Source organism: Sorex araneus, chromosome 2, assembly GCF_027595985.1.
Source record: "Sorex araneus isolate mSorAra2 chromosome 2, mSorAra2.pri, whole genome shotgun sequence".
In the NCBI taxonomy this organism is placed as follows: Eukaryota; Metazoa; Chordata; class Mammalia; order Eulipotyphla; family Soricidae; genus Sorex; species Sorex araneus.
Window position 1 is genome coordinate 130,972,670 of NC_073303.1, and position 23,427 is coordinate 130,996,096.

Genomic DNA, 23,427 nt, shown 5'->3' on the forward strand with positions numbered 1-23,427 from the left:
GCTGATTCAAGACATCTGCTCAGGCAACAGCAGCAGAGAAACAGCTGTATTGCCCCAGATCCCTGGGGCTAACTGAAGAGGCGCACAGTGCCATCAGCTCCAGAGGAGAAGACCCAAGGTTGTGTGGGGTGGAAGGCCACATCCAGCACTCCCAGGTCCCGGGTCAGAACGTGGCCCCTCAGCACCTTAACAGGCACAAGCAGCGGGTTCTGCAGCAAGTCACTGTGGGGAAGGGGAAGGCAAGGATGGCATCAGTACAGGAGGGACCAGGAAGGACACTGGGGGGGCTGTGGGTACAGAAGGGCAGACCCAGGAGAGGGCTTGGTCCCCCTTGTGGGTGCAGGAAGGCGGGGCCTGGGAGTCACAATCTTACTCACTTGTACACTGTCCCATGACAGATGATGACACTGCCGTCGTCAGAGCCAGAGGCAAAGAGAGGGTACCTGGGGTGGAATGCCACAGCCCGAAGGGCCTTCTTGTGGTGCCTGGGGAAGAGGTGGGTGTCAGATGAGGTGGGCCCTTCAGGAGGGGAGGGTGGCCCAGCAGGTCCCATGCAGTGCCTTACCTCAGCACTCTATAAGGCTTAGTAGAAAGGTCCAGATCAAACCACACCAGCTTGCTGTCATAGCTGCCACAGATGATGTTGTCACCTGGGGACAGACATGATAGTGGGTGACTGGCAGTGCATCTCCATGCCCTCCTGGGGGCACCACATCCCATACCCTCACCTGCGGGGTGCACTGCCAGGCTGGACACCCACTTGCAGTTGGGCGTCAGCTTTTTTGTGAGTTCCTGCCGCAGCAGATGGTAAAGGCGGATGCTGCGCTGCGAGGCCACAAACAGGAAGGGCCGCAGTGGGTGGAAGGCCACTCGCTGCACCTGTCCATGGCTACGGCGGAAAGGGCTCTGGCTGCGGCGCCGACTCAGCTGGTGGAGCAGCACCTGGCTGTGGCCTGGGGTGGCCAGCACCACGGCCAAGTAGTCCCCACGCCCATGCCAAGTCACCTGGGTCACTGGCTGCAGGAGACAGGGAGAGCTAAACTGCTGCCCTCACCCCCGTGGTCCCCAGCCCAGGCATCTGTGCCTCCAGACCTTGCCGTGGCAGATCCGAAGCCTTAGGCCCCTCTGGTGCTCTTCCTCTGAAACCTCCAGCCAGTTGGCTGGCTGTAGGATGGGCTCCTCAGGCGGAGTGAAGGTGCCCAGCAGCTGGTCTGTGCTGCCCACCACTAGCCGGTCCCCTAAGGCTGGGTTCAGTAGCAGCACAGTTTCTTCCCTGCAGGCCAGAGACAGACATAGCCCCTCAGGAATTGTGTCCCCTCCCTCCCGGCCACTACTTGGTCTCCTGAGAAGCCCCAAACTCACACAGCCACGGCCACCAAGCAGATGGTGGGATGGGGATTCCAGGCCACACTCTTCACCACGCCTCCCACAGGCAAAGTCTTCATGCATCGGGCAGTGGCCACTTCCCAGAGCCGCACAGAGCCATCATCTGAACCTGGACATGGGTGACAAGGCCCTCAGCACCTGACCCCCGCCCCAGTCATCGCCCCACCCCCACAGGTGTGGTCCCACCTTAGGCCTACCTGAAGCCAGCCACTGGCCCCCGGGGGAGACACTCAGACAGCGGACGAGGTCACTGTGGCCTCTGTAGACCTGCAGATCAGGCCAGTGAAGAGAGGGACACCCCATTTGCATCCCCACCTGCCCACCCCACCCCTCACCCATCCCCTCACCAGGGCCTGGTGTGTGGGGAAGGGCTGCAGGTCTCTTGGTCGTGGCAACTTGGGGATGAGGGCCTCAGGGTCCACGTTCACCTGTCACAGGAGAGCACCGGTCACCTTTCTGCCTTATCCCGTGCCATGTGCCCAGGCACTGCCCTCCACATACCCGCATCTTGCGCTGCCGAGGGCACAGGTAAAGGTCAAGGCAGCGCTCAAAGCGCTCGTGGATAAAGCGACTATAGGCTGGCACGGACCGCAGGCTTGGGAACGCTCTTGGCAGGAAACTCAGCTTCCTTTCCCCTGGCTCCTGCTGCTCCCACGCCAGGCGCTGTGGAGATACGAGTGAGCAGGGGACCCAGCCCACCTGGCGCCCCACCTGGAGCCCCTACCAGGCTCACCTCTTCCTCGCTTGGCAGGTACTCAGGTGGTGGGTTGTAGGACTCAGCATGGCCAGGCAGTGCCAGTTTCGGGGCAGGCACATGCATCTTATGCCGACCTAGCACAGCATTGGGATCCTCCTGCGCCCACAGATCATAGTAGGTGGGGGCCAAGTCCCGGGGCCGGCGTGGCTGGATCCAGCCCATCTTGATGGCGTGTACCAGGCGAGAGACCTGCACAGAGGCCAGGGTCAGCGTGGGTGGTACTGGTGCCATGCTGAGACAATGGGGCCATACACACCTTCTCCTTCTCCACCAGCGACGGGATGAAGCTGCGCTTGTCTGCAGGTCGATTGGTCACCGGGTGGATCATGAGCTCTCCACTGAAGAAGTCCACTGCAGGCTGTGGGCACAAGCATAGGCCAGTGCACTAAAGCCCTTGTGAGCCCAGGACCTAGGGGAATAGCTGCTGCTTCCTACCTCATACGGGTCGAAGTTCATGTCCCCGAAATGGCCCCTCTGCAACCGCTGCACCAAAGCCACCTGCTCGTCAGTTAGCTTCACGTCTCGCCCGGTCATCCGGTCCTGCACTGTGCGCCTGTGGGCCCGCAGTACCTGAGCACCTGCACCTGCACCACCTGGTGGCTCCCTGCCCCCACCCTGCCCCCACCCTGCCCCCACCAGTAGTCAGGGTCGTCCATTCTGTCCAGAAACTGGTCCAGCTCATCTCGCGTGCGCAGGGGCTTGTAGATGCGCCTTCCATCCAGGTCATAGCCCACGTGTGGGAAGTCATCGTACCACTCCAGGGGTACATTGCCCACAGTGTTCCGGATGTCCTGCCGCAGGCATCAGGCACGTGTCAGCATGGGACCCCTGCCCCAGGTCCCGGGACATCTGCCTTCTCCCCAGGGTGTGACGTGGCAGGGAGGCCTGCTGCCCCCACCCCCGTCCTCAGAGGCGCCGGAGCTGCCCCTTCATTCACATTTTCCACTGAAGCGGTGCCAGCCCCAGAGCCTCCCCCTGGATTCCTTGGCCATGGCTCTGGGCAGCCACAGACAAGGGTGACCTCATCGCCCGTGGGCTCCCTCCCCTGGCAGGGGCCTTAGGCACAAGTGGGCAACCACATGTGGGCTCAGGGCCCCTCTTCCCCACAAATACACTGAAAGGACAGGTAGCAGAGGTGGTTCTGCAGAGCCTTCCAGCCCCTGCCGGTCCTGCCCCCTGCCCACCCCAGATGGGCAGAGCAGCCACATTCCTGGACACACATTCCTGGTCAAGGGCCCTGCCAGCCACCACCCTCCCTCCACCCATCAAGGACTGCTGCCCAGGCGGCTGCTGCCCACAACAGTAGCCACAGGGGGAGGAGCATGGAGCATTAGGAGCGGGTGTGTGCGAGCCCCTGCACCACACACTCTGGTCCCTTTGCTGGGCAGCCCTGCATGTCCCCAGGGACTGGGATAGGGAGAAAGGCAGCGGGCCGGGGCCCCAGGGGGCAAGGTGCCGGCAGTCCCAGGAGGCTGTGCTCCCCCTCCGGAGCCCGGGCTCTGGAGGCCCAGGAGGGCACACTCGGGAAGGAGCAGGGCTGGCAGGGTGCGGCCCGGCGGCCCCGCCAGGGCAGCTGCGTTCACTTGGTCATGCCGGGGCAGAAGCGGGGGCCCCTCGGTGGGGCCGGCCCGCTCCCTCGCTTGCTAGCTGAGCGCGGCCTCCGGGGGCTGGCGGCAGCGGCGGGAGGGGGAGGAGGCGGGCCGACGCGGGGGAGGGGCCGCCGCCGCTATAAAGGCCTGGCCGGCCGCGCAGCTACAGCCCGGGACGCACACGTGCGCGCGGCGCCGCAGCCGCCTCCGCGGGCACCGAGACCCGCGCCCCGGCCCGGGCGCCCCCGGCCCGGCCCGCGCCGGCGGCGGCATGCGCTGCGCGCAGCGGAGCTGACGCCGCGCCCCCGGCCTCATGTCGTTCGCCATGCTGCGCTCGGCGCCGCCGGGCCGCTACCTGTACCCCGAGGTGAGCGCGCTATCGGAGGACGAGGACCGCGGCAGCGAGAGCTCCGGCTCCGACGAGAAGCCCTGCCGCGTGCACGCGGCGCGCTGCGGCCTTCAGGGCGCCCGGCGGCGGGCAGGGGGCCGGCGCGCGGGGGCTGGCGGCGCGGGGCCAGGGGGGCGCGCGGGCCGCGAGCCCCGGCAACGGCACACAGCGAACGCGCGGGAGCGGGACCGCACCAACAGCGTGAACACGGCCTTCACGGCGCTGCGCACGCTCATCCCCACCGAGCCCGCCGACCGCAAACTCTCCAAGATCGAGACGCTGCGCCTGGCTTCCAGCTACATCTCGCACCTGGGCAACGTGCTGCTGCTGGGCGAGGCGTGTGGGGACGGCCAGCCCTGCCACTCGGGCCCCGCCTTCTTCCACGCGCCGCGCGCCGGCAGCCCCCCGCTGCCCCCAGCACGCGACTCCGAGAATGCACAGCCCAAACAGATCTGCACCTTCTGCCTCAGCAACCAGAGGAAGTTGGTAAGTGTGGGAGTGCCCGCTGTGCCCCGCCACCCCACCTGGGTACCTGCAGCTGCACCGCACCTGGAGCGGGGACTCTGGGCCTTCTCCCTGCTAGCATGGGGAGGGGAGGCAGGGCCAGGTGGGGTCTGGAAGGAGCCAGGAGCAGATACTCACCTGGGCACAGCCGGGAGGGCCAGTCCAGGGCTGGGTTCATCAAGAGCCGGCACCTGGGCCCCTGGCCTCTGCACTCTGATACCTGCCAGCCCTCCCCTGCCCCTAGGGAGACTCCTGGGAGAGGGGGCTGGGGCCGTAAGTGGTGGCAGCAAAAGAGTGGAGTGAGCGGCAAAGGGGTTCTCCAGACAGCACGCACGGGGGCTCCTGGGTCCTGCCGGCTGGGGAATTTTACAATTCTGGCTGCGCATTCACCGCCCCAAGCTGCAGGGGGAACTGGGGTAAATGTGGAGGGGGTACTTCCAGAGCTGGCCCCCCAAAACGGTCTAACTGGGAAGCAGAGGTGTGAACAGCTGCTGGGTCCCCTGCCCAGACCTGACTCTACCCCCCACCCCTCTCCACAGAGCAAGGACCGCGACAGGAAGACGGCGATCCGGAGCTAGAGGCGCCACCCCTGCCCCACACAGCCCCCATGGACCCCAGGGAGGGGCCACAGGCTCTGGGGAGCCCAACACGAGGCCAGCCCCGCCTCTGGCTACGTGGGGCCGATGGACAGCCAGGCGGTGGCGGACTCTGACTGGCCCCAGCACTCGCCCAGGCCTGCTGGAACTTTCCATGCTGGCTTCTGACTTGGGCTTTCTGCTCACTACGTGCTGGCATCTTGTGTCTCTGATGTGATAATATAAAGGCTGGAAGTTTTGTATGATTAAAGTCGAAATACTGCTACCCGTGTGGGCACACATTGTCCTGTGCGATCCTGGGCTGAGCCCTGTGCCCAAGGAAAGGCTCCATTTTCTGCATTTGGAGCAATCACCACTTGCCCAGATGTGCTGCGCTGAGAGGGGGTGGGAAAGTGGCTGCAGAGTGAGTGAGGGAGGGGCAGGAGGGAGCTGAGGAAGGGTGCTGGACCAGGGGTCCCCTAGGCCCCCACCCCCAGCTTCTCCCCAGGGTCCCCCACTCCCAGCTCCCCAGGACCCCGGGGAGGAGGCTGCCAGGATGTGTAGCCGGTATGGCCTCAAAGTCCTGCAGGTGACCATCAGGGTTTCCTAGCAGGAGCTGGAGGCACCACTGGAGGGGGGCGGGGGCGCTAAGGGAGTGGAGGGGTGTACAGCCACCCTCCACTTCTGGGCCAGCTCAAGGTCCCTGGGGGAGGCCAGGTGGTGGGGCCCATGTGGACACCCCCACAGGGCAGGGCCAAGCAGGGACGGGCTCCAGGGAAGCCGAAGCAGGAAGTGGTGGTGGTGTAATTTTGGAGGAAATTCTCAAAGCCAGAGCCATTAAGGGCTGGGGGCTGAGTCTGATCTGATAGAAATATAACAGGATAAAGTCACGGCCCAGGTTCCACTCAGAGAAATCTAACCCCGAATTTCCTCTCCTTAATCCTGCAGGAGCCGCAGCTGGCCAGGGGAGGGGGGGGTGGGCAGCCACTGCAGACCCCCACCCCCGCCAGCCCAGCCAGGAAAGACCCTCTGCCTGGGCACAGGACGGGAGGAGGCTCAGGGCTCTGCCTGCAGCACATTCCACAAGGTGTGGGTGCTACATCCCAACCTCTTGCCGGCTGCCCTCAGATTCCACATGGAGTGTGCAAGCCCCTAGAAACCCTGCCCAAGCCCACTTCCTGAGCACCAGGTCCTGGGGGTAGGCCGGGCCCAGGAGGGGGTAAGCAGTGTGTATGGTGCGGCGTGGGCAGTGTGTGGACAGTACAGCATGAACAGTGCAATGTGGACAGCACAGCATGGACAGTGTGCACAGTGCAGAGTGAACAGTGCAGCACGGACAGTATGGAGTGGGCTGTGTACAGTAACAGTGGACATCATAGTATAGATGGTGTGTGGCCAGTGCAGAGTGGACGGTATACAGTGACTGTGGACAGGGTAGTACAGACGGCATGTGAACAGTGCGGAGTGGCCAGTGTGACAGAGGACAGGCAGCTCTCTCAGGTGCTGCAGCACAACTGCCCTCACTCCCTGGGGTCCCCAAGCTTCATCAGTAGCAGGAAGGGGGTGGATGGCAGTACCCAACACCCTCTGCAGCCAGATCCAAACCCAAATTTGGGACGCCCTGGGCCCCAGCGATCCTCTGGGAGTCTCCTGGCTGGGGAGGGGGCAGGCAGACCCTGCCGGTCACCCGCCCTCCAAGGCCAGCCAAGCCGGGGCTCCACAAGAGTACCCCATAGAGGTGGCTGGAAGCGGGGCCAGCAGCCGCCTCTGTGGCCAAGTTGGGTTGGAAGCATTCGGCTGGCCTGGGCTGTCAGTTCCTGTCCCTGGGCGGCTGGTGGAAGGAGCTGCTGGCAGCCCCACATGATTCATCACCAGCCGCCCGCCTGCCCCCTGCGGCCCGGCCCAGCCCCCCCGCCCCACGCCGCACCTGCAGACTGCCAGGAAGCACATGTGACCCCCGGCAAGCGTCCGCCGACCCCCAGGTCAGGCATGGTGAGAGGGGGCCGGCACCCTCAAGGGGCGGCAGGGGTCCCCACCCCCAGACTGCAGGGTCCAGGCCGATGTGCGGCTGGGCAGCCGGCGGGGATTTTTCCGCCCGCCCCTCCCCCGCTCCAAAGTGGCTGCAGCTGTCAGGACGCAGATTGGAAGTGCAGGTATGGCCTGGCCGGCTGCCACCTCCCTCCCGTGTCTGTCTGCTCGAGAGGAAGCCGGCCCACCTCTGGAATCCTTCACTCGCTCCTCGTTCCGCCTCTCCCACCTGTCCCCGGGGAGCACAGGGTCAGCCGCCCTCGCTCGCTCTCTCCCGGCTCTCCGATTACAATGCCGGCAGTGTTCCCGCCCCCCCTCCCCCCCCTGCCGCTGCCACAGCTCCTCTCCACAGACACAGACAAGGGGGCCCGGCCAGGCTGCTCACCTGCCGAATCACACCCAGAGGCGTCAGCGGGCAGAGATGGGCAACGGGCAAGCTCCTCCACACCCGCCTCCAACACTGCGTGGACCCCAACCCAAGAGGGCTCAGTCCCCACCGACAGCACCCTGGGATTTCTCCCTCAGAAGGCAGCAGGCCTAGACCCCCCCCGCAGAGTAGCGCAGGCAGGTCCTGAACTCACAGCCCAAGGCGCAGATGCTGTCCCCCACTCCTGCACCCCAGACCTCAGCAGGGCGCCCCTAGCATCTCAAGGCTACTTTCTGCCCAGCACCGTCTGACAGAACCCTAACCCACAGCATGAGGCAGCCCTGCTGGCTGCAGGGCATGGGGTACCCCCCACCCTGGGCAGCTAGGGCACCTGCAAGGCTGCTGCCAGGAGAGGCAGTGGGTGCGGTGGTGGGGGGGGGGGGTGCAGCCCAGACACAAATGGGACAGGAGCCGGGCGCTCTCCACAAACAGCCGAAACCTGAGCCACCAGGCTGCCTGCCAGCAGCGACGCAAGCGCCCGAGTGCGCGGGCGGCCAGGACGGCGGGGGCGGGCGCCCCGGAGGAGCGGAGGCCGCCAGCCGGAGCAGCTGCCGATCGGTAGCGGTAGCTGGGAGAAACCGTTCCCGGCGCCTGGCCCAGGAGCAGAGGGGCCGCCCCACCCTGGGGGCCGAGGGCCAGCATGTGCTGACCCAACCAAGCCATGAGCTGCTGGATCACGAGCTTGCTGAGCAGCCTCAGTTTCCCCAAAGCAGACAGGAACACAGAGCTGGGCCCCCTCAGCCCCCAGCTCCCTGGGGGTCCTGGCTTCGGCATGACATCATGTCTGGGAGGTGCGGTGGGATCCAGTGAGTGGCTGTGTGGGGGTGGGGTGGACGCACTGGCCACTCCTTCCCTGGGGACCCCGGCACAAATGGGACCCCCTCCCCAGACCCCGCTTTCTTGGTTCACCCCCACCGCCACCTACACACCCTCTGGGTGGAAGAGATGCAGCCCCCGAGGTATGCACCCAGGGAGGGCGTCTGCTACCGGCTAGAGGGGCTCCTGAAAGTCAAGCTCGTCTCCTCCAGTCGCGGGAGGCCGCCGTACTGGCAGGGGCAAGGGCGAGGGCGGCCGCCCTGTCACTCAGGACATATGGGATAGTCATTGCCGGAGGAAGTGGCCCCCGCGGCCGGGACCAGGAGCCCCCCGTGGGCAGCCAAGGCCCCTCCCTGGCCTCTGTGCTCCATTTACAATCACCGTCGATTTCTCAAAATACCAAATTTAAAAAAGTAGCCGACAGGATGTGGCTGCCGACAGCCGCAGCCCCGGGAGGGGGCCGAGAGGCCGCGCTGCCCCTCCCGAGCGCGCCCGTTGCTCCGGCCAGGAAACCAATTTATTTTGTTTTGTCTCTGTTCTCTGAACGCGGAGACCGGAGCGGGCTGGCCGCCAAGGCTCCTGCAGTCGCTGCCAAGAAAGCGGGCTGGGGGCGGGGCCGCACGGGGAGGGGGGGGTGGTGGCTGACAGGCGTCCAGGGACAGGTCGGCCCTCTAGGGCCTCAGCACAGCCAGGACTGCTGTGGTTCTGGGGGTCCTCTGTATGTCTGGGACTGGTATAAGGTCCACGGGGCCCCTGGGCACAGCTGGGCAGCCCCCAGCACCTCACAGGGCACGAGCCCAGCCCATGGTGAGCGCATGGCAAGGTTACCCAGGGCCCACGTCCCTCTCGTCCCCAGGATGGCCCCCACACTCTGGAAGTTACCTGCCTGGGCCCAAAAATTGCTCTTCCAGACCTAAGCGTGGTCCCAGGCCAGCCCCCCCAGCAACCCCCACCCCCACACCCTGCCCCTGCAGGGCCCAGCCCACCTCTTCATCGGAGCTGTCCTGTGCATACTCGTCCTGGGCCTCGGGCATGCCCGCCGGGCCCGCCATGCTCCCAGGGGCAGAGGTGGCCTGCAGGGAGAAGAACAGTGATCAGGCTTGGCTGAGTCGTGCATCCACACTCGGGTCTGAGTCTCCTGGGGCTCTGTCAGGGGGTTGGGTGCGGACAGGAACCCGCACATCTGCAGCAGCAAGCAGGGTCCAGGTCTCTCTTGCAGGATGGGCCTCGGCAGGCTCAATGCACCTGGCCAGCAAGTGGAGTGCCTGAGGAGAGATGCTCCCCGCATGGGGGGGTGGGGGATGCAGGTGGCGCCTCCGCCCTGCTGCTCCCTCCGGAGCAGACCAGGAAGGAACCCTGAGCACCATTGGCATGGCCCCCAAAACTAAATAGTCACTGTTGAGGCCAGGAAAAAGTTCAGGGGTTAGAGCCCTAGCCTGGCACATGGCTGACTCTGGTCCCATCCCACGTGGTCCCCCAGCACTGCCAAAAGTGGCCCCTGAGCACCTCCAGGTGGTCCCTCTCCCCACAACAGAAAACGAAACGAGCTTCTTGCCTTTCCTGCTCCCAGGGCTGTGGACCTGAGTGGGCCAGCACTGCCACGAGGGGGCCAGGGGCATAGTGGGCCCGGGCGAGAGAGCCCAGGAGAGCAGGGCTGGGCTTGCAGGGTGCACAGCCCCCACCAGAGGGCGGCAGCAGCAGAGCCTAGATCCCCCAGACCTGCCCAGGACAACACACAGGCCCACCCCAGGGCCCAGCAGCCCCCATTGCCCCAAAGCCCATGAAGGGGCAAAGGCCTGCCAGGCGCCCAGAAAAGGCCTCTTAGGGTCACTGAGGTCCCCACACAGGGCGGAGACGGGGAGCCAGAGACAGGAAAGAACAAGACCCAAGGGGTGAACATTGGCTGGGGTCCAGTCCAGAGGGTCCAGACCAGTGAAGGGAGGGGCGCAGAGATCCAATCTATGGCCCCAGACCCGCAGGGGCACAGCAGAGATGGGTGCACCCTACGTGCACACAACTGGCACCAGTAAGGCAAGCAAAGCCAGGCAGACCAAGACCTGGTTCCCCAGGAAAGGCTGACGCCGACCCAGGTGTCCAGGAGCAGGGACTGTCCCTATCAGTCATTGGCTTCCCATGAGGAACCAGAAAGCTAAATGCAATCCAGCAGGAGAGGGTGACCACAGGGACACAAGGGGCACACGGGGCACACATATGCAGGCCCATGTGGCAGCAACAGAACATGCAAAGATGCACAAGGACATGTGGAGAATAGGACACAGGCTCTCAGCTGCCACCACGGCCCCTCCCCTCCTCCCTATATCCCTCCCCTTTTCCTGTCCCCCAACCCCCTACCCCCTGCCCCAGACAGTCATGCAGCCAGAAGGAACCAGCCTCAACAGGAAATCTCCAGCCACGATAGATAGCTGTGCTGGGAACTTGGTCCGCAGAGGGGTCAAGGAGCAGCTGACCGCATGGAAGGTCGCTTGGGCACAATGACACGGTGCAGTAGGACCCGGCCTCCTGGCAATTGACCGGGGTAAGGGGATTGGAACCTAGGTCCCTGCAGCTGTCCCCAGACACACAGGCACAGCTGCAAGAACAGTTAGGCTGAGGGCTCAGAGACCACCTGCTGAGGACTGTGGGCAGGGAGCTGGAAGCTCCAAGGGCTAGGTTAGGCTGGGCTTGGGGCTGGGGGCTTGACTGGATTAGGATGGGCTGCATTGTGTCAGGCTGGGGCTGGGCTGGGGCTGGGCTGGGGCTGGGCTAGGGGCAGGGCTGGGCTGGCCAGCAGGCCACGGTGGGACATCAGGCACAAAACTATACAGTTGACAGGCAGGGAGGAGGTACCCAGAGCCTGTCAGGCTCCTTGGAGCAGGGACCAAGCCTCAGGGAGCACTGAGAAGCAGTAGCCAGGGGTAGAGGCTGTGGCTCCCGGGAGGGGGTTGGAGGAGCTGAGTGCAGCTGTGCATGGACTCAGCCCTGAGTATCTGAGACCTCCGCAGAACCACATCTCGCACCCTCCAAACCTGAGTCCAGAAATCTTCAGGCTTTCACGGGGCCGGGAATGGGCTTCTGCCCCATCTTCTTTTTTTTTTTTTTTTTTTTTGCTTTTTGGGTCACACCTGGCGATGCACAGGGGTTACTCCTGGCTCTGCACTCAGGAATTACTCCTGGCGGTGCTCAGGGGACCATATGGGATGCTGGGAATTGAACCCGGGTCGGCCGCGTGCAAGGCAAACGCCCTACCCGCTGTGCTATTGCTCCAGCCCCCCTGCCCCATCTTCTTGTATTGCTGGAAGCCTGGCAGCCACACACACACAACCCCAAAGCCGCCACCCAGTTAAACGTTTAACTCCAGCTCTACCACCCTGTGAAAAATTTTGGCCATCCTACAGAGCACAGCCACAGCTGCAGCCACGCGACATTTCAAACTCTCCAACATGGATAAATCAGGAGTACACCAGACTGGGTGGGATGTTACGTAGAAGGTAACCAACCTGGATTAACTGAAGTTAACACAGAAGGCTTAATCTATTTTATTTTTAATTTTTGGGTCACACCCAGCGATGCACAGGGGTTACTCCTGGCTCTGCACTTAGGAATCACCCCTGGCGGTGCTCGGGGGACCATATGGGATGCTGGGAATAGAACCCGGGTCGGCCGCGTGCAAGGCAAACGCCCTACCCGCTGTGCTATCACTCCAGGCCCAGAGAAGGCTTAATCTAGAACAAATCTTAGTTATCTCTTATACAAGGGCTTAAAGGCTCCATGGTGACGTACAACAATCTCTACTTTCTTTTAAGAAAACATTTGTTGATCGTTGTTAGAAAGTATTGATTACAAGCAACACAAAATCATTTACCGAGGGTCTGGTAGTGAGGATAGGCTTAAGGGGTAGCTGGGAAAATTGGAGACAATGGTGGAGGGAAGGTGCAATGGTGGTGGATTGATGTTGGAATATTGAATGTTTGTAACAAGTCATCATGAACAACGTGGTAAACCATAATGTTTACATAAACTGTAGGGAGAAAATTAAAAAATAAAGAGGAAAAAAAAAAGAAACTTGAGTCCAGCCTTGCCTGAACACCTGCCTCACCGTGAGATGCCTACAACCCGTGACAGGCAGCCCCCTAGGAGGAGCAGATCTGATCACAGGGGAAGGAGGAAAGGCCCAAGAGAACAGACAGCTCACACTCGCTTCCGCCAGCCCCCACTGAGGCAGCAAGCAGAGAGGAGGGAACCGTGCACTCTGAGCATGGCCTCCTTCTGGGGGGGGGGGTGACAGAACTGCCTCTGGGATGGGTCACATACCTCCCGGGACACACCTGCGGCCCCCTTCCTCCCGGGACACACCTGCGGCCCCCTTCATTGCAGAGGAGCCCCTCCATACGGTGCAGTGGCTGCTGTCACCCCAGGTAAAGTAGTCCAGCCGAATATGAGCAGGGGCAGAGCACAGGGCCTCCAGCCCTGCGAGCTCCTCTAGCCTGTGTAGCCTGGCTGGAGAAGTAACATGGAGGGTGCTGTGGCCACACTCCCTGAGAACTGAGCCCAGGTCTCACACATGCACTCTGCTATCAAGCCACATCCTTCACCTTAAACAAAACCAACTTTCGGAGATGCAGTGACAATACAGCTGATACGACTTGCCTTGTTCAAGGCAGACCTGGGTTCAAACCCTGGCACCCCATATGGTCCCCTGAGCCCTGTCAAGAGAGATCCTTAAGCACAGAGCCAGAAGTAAGCCCTGACCACCACCGGGTGTGGCCCCCAGATGAAAATTAAACAAAAATAAACAAAATGAGATAGAAAATAAAAAGCATTTGAAGAACCAGTCTTGGGGTTCCGAAGAAAGTGGGGAAGCCCTGCAACCTCCCTGAGGGCCTTCAGCCAGGTGAGGTGCCCACCCACTGACCTGTGTCCTGCCAATCTCGTCCCCGTGCTCGTCCTCGTTCATGTCCTCGCTGCTGTCACTGCCTGAGTCCTCCAGACCTGAGAACAGGCTGTCATCACTGTCGCTGCTGGAGAGATGCTGAGTGCTGTCGGGATCTGGGTTGGACACGGAGCCAACAAGGAGCAGAGGCTGCAAAGGTGCAGAGTGGGAGCTGAGAGGGGCTTCCCCTGGCGCAACAGAGCCACAGCTGGAACACGGCAGAGGGGCAGTCCAAGAAGCGGACACCCCAGTCCGCCAGACTGGGAGCTGCAGCTGCTCGCTCAAGGAGGACAGAGGACCAGAGGGCAGCGGCTCCATCCTGCTCCCATGGCATCCTTGGTGGGGCTCCATCCCTGCCCCCCTCCACCCCTAGCCCTCATCTCTTCCCCCCTCACCCCTAGCCCCTCTATCCCTGCCCCCCAGCTCATCCCTGCCCCTCCTCGATCCCTGATGCACATCCCCAATCCCTGACCCCCCATCTCTTCCACTCCTGACCCCAGCTCCATCCCTGCAGGCTGGTCCTGCCTCCTCTGAGGCACAAGTCCCCTGAACTGAGGCCGCACAAGGGTTGGATTAAGGAACCCATTGCGGGGCTGGAGCAATAGCACAGCGGGTACGGCGTTTGCCTTGCATGCGGCCAACCCGAGTTCGATTCCCAGCATCCCATATGGTTCCCTGAACACCGCCAGGAGTAATTCCTGAATGCAAAGCCAGGAGTAACCCCTGTGCATCGCCAGGAGTGACCCAAAAAGAAAAAAAAAAAAAAGGAACCCATTGTCCTCCGGACAGAGTCAGTGCTGGCCAGCGGCCCGCAACACACGACCCCCGCGCTCCATCAGGCAGACCAGGGGCCACACACACACTGCGTCCGCACGCAGCGTGCCCGCGGCGGGGTGCAGCGAGCGCGACCCGGGGAGGCGGGGGAGAAGAGGCAGCCCTCCTAAGGCCGGACCCGCGCCCCCAGTCCGGCCAGGGCCCCGCTGCGGCACTGGCCGGGCAGCAGCTCCGGATCCCGGGGCTCTGTGGAGTCAGGCCGGCTCTGCCCGGGAACCCTGGGGAGGCCGGCGACGGGGATCGGGCCGGCAGCGAGCATGCAGCACGTGGAGCCGCCCGTCCGCGCCCGCGCCTCCCGCGCACCCCGCGCACCCCGGGCCCGACCCCGCAGGCACCTCCTCCGCGTCCGGCCGCTGACCCGGCGCCGCCCGCCGGCCGCAGCCCCGCGCGCCCGCCATGAGCCCGACTGTCGGCGTCTGCCGCTTCCCGCACGTCCGGGCCGCGTGGGCCGGGGGCGGGCCCGCGGGGTCAGAGGCCGCGTGCGGGCCAATCGGCGCGGGCGCCGTGAGGGGGCGGGGCGGACGCGGGCGCGCGCGGACGGGCGGCGCCGGCGGGAGCGCGCGCGTCGAAGATGGCGGCGGCCATGCGAGGCCCAGCGGCCGCGAGTGCGCAGCGGGCGGCGGCGGCACGGCCCGGGTGGCAGGCGCGGCGGTGGCGCTAGCCTGGCCTCCGGCCCCTCGCGCGCGCCTCCCGCGCCCCCCGCGGCCCCGCCGGCATGGACCTGCCCGTGGCACCGGGCGCGCCGGGGCCCAGCAATGTTCCGGCCTTCCTCACCAAGCTGTGGACCCTCGTGAGCGACCCCGACACAGACGCGCTCATCTGCTGGAGCCCGGTGAGCGCCGGGCCGGGCGAACGGGATTGCAGCGCGCTCCGGGGTGCGCGTGTGCCCGGGAGCCCGCGCTCTGGGGTGCTCGCGTCCTGGGCTGGGGTGCCGGTGAGCCTGCGTCCCGGGGTGTCCCCGCTGCCCGGCGCGCGCGCCCTGGGGTACAGCGTGTGCGTGGGAGCGGGACTGCGCGGCGGGGGGCGGGGCAGCGGCGGGGACCTGGGGGCCCTGGAGCCCCTTCGGCCCGGCCTGCGCGGTGGTGCCGGCCCGTGGGCTCCTTCCTGGAGCGCTCTGGCTGGTGGCGGTAGGAAGCAGGGATTTGGCCGGGCAGCGGTGGGGGTGGACGGGGACCGGCCCCGGCCGGCGGGTGTGCCCAGCGGCCTTGTTCGCCGGGTCTCGGGCCTCTTCGCTCGGTTGCCTGGCAGCGGTTTGTTTACCTGGCGTGACCGCCGTGGGGAGAGGCCGCGGAGTGAGAGGTGACCTCTCACTCGCCCGCCGAGCCCTCCATGGGTTGGGTCTGAAAACGGGCCTGACTTCCCCATAGTGCTGCGCGGTGGTCCCGGGTAGGTCCGGTTTGTCTGGCCCCGTGGACGCCCCGTGCGCAGGCACCTCTCTCCCCTTCTGTCCAAGCAGGAGGGGTGCTCCCATCCCAGCGGGTCCCGGGTAGGTCTGGTTTGTCTGGCCCCGAGGATGCCCCGTGCGCGGGCACCTCTCTCCCCTTCTGTCCAAGCAGGAGGGGTGCTCCCATCCCAGCGGGTCCCGCACATGTGTCCCCTCCTTGGCCGCCCCAGCCGGGCTCTCAGTCCCCCTCTCCCCCCCTCCCCTGGGCTTTTGAGAGAAGAGGACGGGATGTGCCCTTGTCCAGCTTCCCGCGCCTTAAAGTGCATGGGGATGCGCTGGCAGGGCCTGCTGGGCACCAGCCATGGACCCTGGGAGCAGTGGGCAAGCAGGACAACCGCCACCTGCGCTTGCCTGTGGTGCCTTGAACCACCAACTTACCAGCCAGCTTGTCTTTTCCTCACCAGGGACTCTCGTGGGCTCTGAGGGATCAGGGTTCCCTCCAGGCCTCTGAACCACCTTTATGGGGGTCACACCTGCTGGTGCTGGAGAGGCCAAGTGAGGTCCCTCGGCACAGCCTTTGGAGTACTCAACTGAGGGTCACTGATGGTGACACGCCTCAGTGTCAGGCCCAAACCCTTTTGTCTGTGATTTTTCTTTTTAAGTGGCTGAAGGTGGGGGGGCTGATACCTCAAGTGGAAGAACATGGGTCTGAGTTTGTCCCCACCATATGACTGTCAGGGCCCCTCCTTCGAGGAGGTCTGCTGAGTCTGATTGTGCATCTCATTGGGGTTTGGGATTATTTCCCTGTTGCCTGGGGGCCTGTGACCCTGTCCTGTGCCCATCTCCCTGCCCTGTTTTCCTTCCTCGCCACTTTGTGCTCTGTCAGCCCTTGCCTGGTCTGCGTTCAGACCTGAGCTCTCAGCCTTCCTGCCCAAACCAGAACGTGTACTGGCATCACCAGGACTGCCCTCTTGGAAAAGCTAAATGGGGGTCATGGAGTCAGGCTGTGTCTAGAACCGTGGAGCTTGGGCTGGGTATGTGCAGGAGAGGGTGCTAGGCCGGGTGTGGCCCACGGCCACTCAGAAGCAGTGCCAGGAATCGTGACGGGTGAATAGATGCCTTCAAAGGTAAGGAAGGAGAAGCCAGGCAGATGGTGGGGGCCCTGCACTTGGAGGTCCCCCAACTCCACATGAGGCCTAGAACACTGCCAGCGTGACCCTCCTTCCTCTCCAGCACCACCAGGAATGGGAAAAAGGTGGGGGGGGGGGAATTGACAAAACAAGGAAGAAAATTGCAGTAGAAATCTGAAATTGGGGCCAAAGAGTCTCTCCAAGGATAATGGTGTTTGCCTTGGCTGTGTCTGACATGGGTTCTGTTCCTGGCACCACACATGGTCCCCTGAGCACCACCAGGCATCAGCCTCGGGCACTAAGTGACCCAACAAACCTATTCAGGAAAATAAATCTGAAATTTGAAATTGTACGAAAAAAATACTTCAAATTTTAGTTCTCAGATTGATAGAATTGATCAGTCGTGACATGACAGACAAAGTGAGAGGAGGGCAGGGTTGTTGGCATTGAGAAGGGGTAGGGACAGCCGCAGTCACTGCCACATAGACGGGGCAGTACGGAATCACTTCAAATAGCAGGCAAATGAGTCGATCAAACAGCCTTAACTTGACCTTATAACTCCTTGTTGAAGGGAGCACTTTCCTCATCATAAATCTTGCCCAAAGTGGACATCAGGGGCTGTGAGGGCCAAGCTCATGGTTCCATGTGGAGGGCCAGGGCCCATGTCCAACACCTCATAGACTCTCAGACCAAGTCAGGAGCACCTCTCAACAGACGCTGCCAGCAGCCAGCAGACCAGACAAGGAGCCTGCAGGACCCGCAACTTTATGAGCGTTTTCAGATGTGGCTGGAAGAGTTAATATTCATCACGGGACTTTCCCTGGGTCAAGAGCAGCCCCAGATAGCTATAGACCAGTAGCCTTCATTCCTCCCCCTGTGCAGTCTGGGATTCAGGGGCACAGTGGCCTCTGGCGGCACGTCCCGTCCAGCTCCGTCTCGGAGCAGCCCAACCTCAGAGCCGGCCGCAGCTGTGTCCACTGCCCTGGTGCCTTTCTGCGCACTCTAGTCTCTGTGGTACAACAGTGAGTGGGGAGAGGGGTGATGGCAGCACAGCCGGAAGGGCATTTGCTTTGCACACAGCCAGCCCAGGTTCAATCCTTGCCACCCCAAATCATCTCCCAACCCTGCCTGAGTGCAGAGCCAGGAGTAAGCCCTGAGTGAGACTAGGGCTGGTGGCCCAAAACTTAAAAAAAAAAAAAAAAAAAACTTCCCAAATGAGTGACTCAAGTAGAGGTGTAGTGTTGGAGAGTAAGAAGCGCAGGGTCAGCCATGTAGAAAGCCAGGAAGTCCACAAAACAGAACTTTGCATGTGACAACCCCAGTTCCATCCCTGACACTCAATGTGGTCCTCTGAGCACCGTTGGTGTGGCCCCGGAACAAATGAAAACCCACGCAACTAAAGGGTTCTTAGAAATTTTCTACATAGGAGAAACTCCCCAGATCTCTGACAGCAGGAATGGGCTCTGGAAGCTGTGTGCACCGCACGCGGAAAAGCTCAACCCTTCCATAGCCGAGTCCAAGGGTCCTGATCTGCATCCCCGGGGAAGCTGTGCACCAGAGCAGTGGGCCAGCCTCTGGCCTCCCTGTCCACACCCTTCCAGCTGCTGTTCCGCTCGTACCTACAGTTTCCCCAGCGCTTCGCCCCCCTCCCCAGGTGGAGCTTTGTTATATTAGGGCGCGATGCCACTTCAGCCAAGTCTCTGACCCTATGGCAGCTGTCTCAGGCCTGGGGTGTGCACCTGATGCTCAGCTCCCTCTAGCTGAGATGCCCCAGAACCAGCTTTTCAAAGCACGGTCATCACTTTACAGGAGTCATGTCACTTTTTAAGGACTGAAGCCATAGTACAGTGGGGAGGGCACTGACCCTGTAGGCAGCTGGCCCAGGTTCAATCCCCAGCATCCCTGATGGTCCCCCAGCCCACCAGGAGTGATTCCTGAGTGCAGAGCCCAGAGTGAGCCTTGAGCACCACTGGGGGTGACCCCGCCCTGGGCAGCAGTGGACGAGCTCTGTGCCCATCCCTGAGCAGTGAGCCCCAGGAGGGTGCCCGGAGCTCTGACCTGGTGGTTGGTGTGACTCGGGGGGGTGCTCTTAGCTGTCCTTGTCCCTTATGAGGGCTGCTTGGGAGCAGGCCACTCCCAGCAGCTTGGGATGGGTCAGCCCCCTGCCCGTTCCTCTGCTCACTCCGGAGACAGTTCCCTCTGCACTTCACCTCCCATCTGAGCCTCTCACCTCAGCTTACCTCTCCTAGCCTGGCCGCTCTGTGCCTCTGTGCTTCCTGGGCCAGGCTAGAGAAAGGAGCCCCCTCCCCTCCCCCTTGGTTCCCCACAGTGCCATGTGCGGTAAGGAGGGCAGGTGTGGAGATGGGTAGGTGCGCGGGGAGGGAAGCTGCAGGGTGAGGGATGTAGCCAGGCACTGTGGTGGCCTGGGAAGTTCTCTGGAATGGATGTTTTTTCATGAGTTGGTGTCTGCAAGTACTGGGGCCTCAGGACTCTGTTGGCATGTGGCTTGGTGGGGTGAGGACAGGCAGGTCCCCTTCCATGCTCCCTGCATCTCTGCAGTTTGGGAGCCACAAGGGCGGTGCTCAAGTCATTCACTGTGGAACTTGGGGCACGCAGTGACCAGATGGAGCCAGCACCTCTCGTGCATGCTCGGAGACCAGAGTCGTCTTTACTCCACGTGGGTTTTGCAGCCGTGCTCAGTGCTGCCAGCTTGTACCTCCCTCCAGGCTGTCACTGGGAGCAGGTCACACGACTGAGGAACCCCTGCTGGAGCTTTACTATAATGAGGAAGGCGTTGGCCTTGCACACTGGTTCCACCGCATATGGTCCCTTGAGCACTACCGGGGGTAGTGCGGTTTTCCTGGGCGCGTCCCCTTGTGCTGGCTAGAGCTGGCGGCCAAGCCCCCAGGACAACAGGCTTAGGGCATGGGGGCTGTGTCCAGGACACAGTGGGGGCTCCCACTTTCTCAGTTGCTTTTCGGGGTTACGGGCCACCCCCAAGTTGTGGGATGTGGGGTGGAGTGTCGGGCTGACGGCCCCGTGTCCCACAGAGTGGGAACAGCTTCCACGTGCTGGACCAGGGCCAGTTTGCCAAAGAGGTGCTGCCCAAGTACTTCAAGCACAACAACATGGCCAGCTTCGTGCGCCAGCTCAACATGTGTGAGTGCCGGGCACTGGGGTGGCAGGGGGGGGCGCCCTCTGCTGGGGCAGCACCGCTCGGCCCACAGCACTCTGCCCTCACCCATCGTGTGCAGACGGCTTCCGGAAGGTAGTGCACATCGAGCAGGGTGGCCTGGTCAAGCCTGAGCGCGACGACACCGAGTTCCAGCACCCCTGCTTCCTGCGAGGCCAGGAGCAGCTGCTGGAGAACATCAAGAGGAAGGTGACCAGTGTGAGTCAGATGCCTGCCCCACTCCGATGGGCCCTACCTGGACCTAAGGGACCTCCCCCCCCAGGCTCCCAGGTGTTGCTTCACTGGTCTGGCCTTAGATGTACCCTCACTGACTCCAGGTGTCCCCTCACTGACTCATAGGTCTCCCCTCACTGACCCTCAAGTGTCCCCTCCCTGACCCCAGTATCCCTTCACTGACCCTAGATGTACCCTCCCTGACCCCAAGTGTCCCCTCACTGACCCCAGGTGTCCCATCACTGATCCAGGTTTCCCCTCACTGACTCCCAGGCATCCCCTCACTGACCCAGGTGTCCCCTCACTGACCCCAGGTATCCACCCTGAAGAGTGAGGACATCAAACTCCGCCAGGACAGCGTCACAAGACTGCTGACAGATGTGCAGCTGATGAAGGGGAAGCAGGAAAGCATGGACTCCAAGCTCCTGGCCATGAAGCAGTAGGTGGCAGCCTCCAGGAGACACCCTCAGTCCTGGGATTCTCCGTCCCAACACTGCCTATATTCCTCAGCCACACCTCCAGGGTGGCCACCCGGGTCTCCTCGGGCTGCTGGGCCCTGGGCAAGGTCCCTGGGGCAGGAGCAGGCGCATGACCCGTGGATATCACCTCCCTTTGAGGTTCAGCCCCCAGGCAGCCGGCCGGGAACTGTGGGTCTTGGCTGAGCAGGCCCCAGCCCCGGGACCCCCACACAACTGCCTACAGGGCTCAGCCCTCGCCTCACCATTCCTGGCGTTCCTTGGAGCCCACCTCACTGGGACCCGCACTGACCCCCCCTCTCTCCCGCAGCGAGAACGAGGCGCTGTGGCGGGAGGTGGCCAGCCTACGGCAGAAGCACGCCCAGCAGCAGAAAGTTGTAAACAAGGTGCCACCGGCAGCAGGCCCCGGGGCACAGGACGGGGGGCAGCGCTGTGCACCTACTGACCCGCCCTCTCGCCTGCCCACAGCTCATCCAGTTCCTCATCTCGCTGGTGCAGTCAAACCGCATCCTGGGGGTGAAGAGAAAGATGTGAGGCCCAGGGCGCCCCTTGGCACAACCCAGCCCCAGCGTGGGGCCTGCTAGGGCCTGGGGAGGCCGCTAATCCCCCCCTTCCCACAGCCCCCTGATGCTGAATGATGGCAGCTCGGCGCACCCCATGCCCAAGTACAGCCGCCAGTTCTCCCTGGAGCACATCCACGGCCCCAGTGCCTACTCGGTGAGCGCCAGGCCGGTGCAGGGCTGCGGGGGCCGGGACTCACAGCCCACCCACCACCTCCCTCCGCCGCAGGCGTCCTCCCCCGCCTACAGTGGCTCCAGCCTCTACTCCCCAGACGCGGTGGCCAGCTCCGGGCCCATCATCTCCGACATCACCGAGCTGGCCCCCAGCAGCCCCCTGGCCTCCCCAGGCAGGATTCTAGAGCAGAGGTGAGGCCGCACCCCCTCAGTCGGGAGAAGGGGGTCCCCAGGCACCTGCTGACACCCACCCTGTGTGCAGGCCCGGGATGCGGGTCAAGGTGGAGCCCCCCAGCCCGCCACGGAGCCCTCGGGTGGAGGAAGCCAGCCCCAGGCGCCCGCCCTCTGTCGTGGAGACGCCCCTGTCCCCAACCACCTTCATTGACTCCATCCTGCGTGAGAGCGAGCCGGCCCCCACCGCCTCAGCTGCACCCCTCCCAGAGGCCCGCTCGCCTGCACCCACCTCGGTCCCCGAGAAGTGCCTCAGTGTTGCCTGTCTGGACAAGTAAGTGGGCGACACCCACCAGGGTGCCCGTGGGGGTGGAGCAGCCTTGGCCCCTGCCCTTGCGGCCTGCAAGCCTACAAACTGACCCTCCACTATCTGCCTCTCTGCACTGGGGCACCCCGGGTGAGCCCTGCCCCTCTGCTTCCCATGCTAAGACCAGCTTCCAAGTGAGCAGGGGCCCGGAACATATGGGCCAATGGCAGAAACTCTGCTCTGGGAAAGTTGGGGGGACACCTGGATGCTCCTTCATTGGTTATCCACACTGGCCAGGACGGAGCTCAGTGACCACTTGGATGCCATGGACTCCAACCTGGACAACCTGCAGACCATGCTAACAAGCCACGGCTTCAGCGTGGACACCAGCGCCCTGCTGGATGTGAGTCCCGCCCCGCCACCCCAGCCCAGCCCGGCCCTGCTGAGCCTGACTCTTTCCCCCCCGCCCCCCCAGCTGTTCAGCCCCTCGGTGACTGTGCCCGACATGACCCTGCCTGACCTCGACAGCAGCCTGGCCAGTGTGCGTAGGCGGGGGGTGGGGTGGGGGGTGGCAGACTGCAGGACCCTCACTGTGTCCCTCCTGCCTGCAGATCCAGGAGCTCCTCTCTCCCCAGGACCCCCCTCGGCCCCTGGAGGCCGACCACAGCAGCCCCGACTCAGGTGAGCCAAGCTACCGCCCATCCACTCCGCCTCCACCGTCCCCTCTGACATGCGTCCCCCACAGGGAAGCAGCTGGTGCATTACACGGCGCAGCCCCTGTTCCTGGTGGACCCCAGCTCCGTGGACGTGGGGAGCAGTGAGCTGCCGGTGCTCTTTGAGCTGGGAGAGGGCTCGTACTTCTCAGAGGGGGACGACTACACGGATGACCCCACCATCTCCCTGCTGACAGGCTCCGACCCCCCTAAGGCCAAGGACCCCACTATCTCCTAGATGCTCCAGAGAAGGGCTGGTGGTGCTGGCTGGGCTTGGTGGCAGCTGGAGACTGGATACCTCCAGTCAGCTGCAAGGGCCCAGCCTTGTGCCACCCCCAGCTGCCTGGAGCTCCACAGCCACACGTGGACTGAGTAGGATGCAGCTGTTCAGAGGATTGGATTTGGGGTTTTTCCACAGCTTTCCCTTCCCCTGTAGAGACACACGGACCGATGGGACAGGCAGCGATCTATAAAGAATGGGCTTAGCACTCTGGTCTGTGTCTTCTTTCCATCCTGCGCTGCATTGGAGGTCTGGCCATGCATGCATGCATGCAGAAGTACACTCCCCTCACCTCAGATGGACATGTGCAGCCGCGTGCACACACACACATCCCCCCCAGGCTGCTAGAGTTGTGCTACACACATACACCAGGCTGCCAGGGTTGTGCTACACAGCCCAGACCGCTAGGGTTGTGATACACATACACACCAGGCTATTAGGGTTGTGCCACACACACACACACACACACAGGCTATTAGGGTTGTGCTACACACACACACACCACACCCCACCCCCATCCCATTGCTGCATGGTGCACAGACCCCAGCTGCCTCCGAGCATGGTGGCGCTATTGTGCCTCACCACCTCCCAG

General features: G+C 63.1%; 3 protein-coding genes across 6 annotated transcripts; 2 read left to right on the top strand and 1 right to left on the bottom strand.

The window, feature by feature from the left end:
• Positions 1-31: 31 nt before the first annotated feature.
• BOP1 (BOP1 ribosomal biogenesis factor) lies at positions 32-15,140 on the bottom strand. Of its 3 annotated transcripts, none has more exons than XM_055129008.1 (16): positions 15,009-15,140; positions 13,383-13,550; positions 9,457-9,543; positions 2,780-2,934; positions 2,579-2,696; positions 2,400-2,501; positions 2,120-2,332; positions 1,888-2,049; positions 1,734-1,814; positions 1,584-1,653; positions 1,363-1,495; positions 1,093-1,273; positions 729-1,017; positions 566-650; positions 378-485; positions 32-222 (listed from the first exon to the last, which is right to left on the bottom strand). In XM_055129008.1, exons 1-16 carry the CDS (start codon positions 15,051-15,053, stop codon positions 69-71), a joined length of 2,151 nt encoding a protein of 716 aa, XP_054984983.1. In that variant the 5' UTR covers positions 15,054-15,140; the 3' UTR covers positions 32-68. The 3 variants fall into 3 exon arrangements, with proteins under 3 accessions (XP_054984983.1, XP_054984982.1, XP_054984984.1); XM_055129007.1 differs by lacking the exon at positions 15,009-15,140 and adding an exon at positions 14,570-14,691; XM_055129009.1 differs by lacking the exon at positions 15,009-15,140 and adding an exon at positions 14,570-14,652 and having other exon boundaries at positions 13,383-13,459.
• Positions 3,945-5,586, top strand: SCX (scleraxis bHLH transcription factor). The gene is made up of 2 exons (XM_012934995.2): positions 3,945-4,606; positions 5,164-5,586. Exons 1-2 carry the CDS (start codon positions 4,046-4,048, stop codon positions 5,200-5,202), a joined length of 600 nt encoding a protein of 199 aa, XP_012790449.2. The 5' UTR covers positions 3,945-4,045; the 3' UTR covers positions 5,203-5,586.
• Positions 14,786-23,043, top strand: HSF1 (heat shock transcription factor 1). Of its 2 annotated transcripts, XM_004618711.3 has the most exons (13): positions 14,787-15,066; positions 19,799-19,907; positions 20,003-20,139; positions 20,469-20,593; positions 20,941-21,016; positions 21,099-21,160; positions 21,251-21,347; positions 21,420-21,556; positions 21,627-21,869; positions 22,140-22,245; positions 22,318-22,383; positions 22,454-22,523; positions 22,588-23,043. In XM_004618711.3, the coding sequence occupies exons 1-13, from the start codon at positions 14,950-14,952 to the stop codon at positions 22,791-22,793; spliced, it is 1,551 nt and encodes a 516-aa protein (XP_004618768.2). In that variant the 5' UTR covers positions 14,787-14,949; the 3' UTR covers positions 22,794-23,043. The 2 variants fall into 2 exon arrangements, with proteins under 2 accessions (XP_054984985.1, XP_004618768.2); XM_055129010.1 differs by having other exon boundaries at positions 14,786-15,066; positions 21,251-21,556.
• The last annotated feature ends 384 nt before the right edge of the window (positions 23,044-23,427 follow it).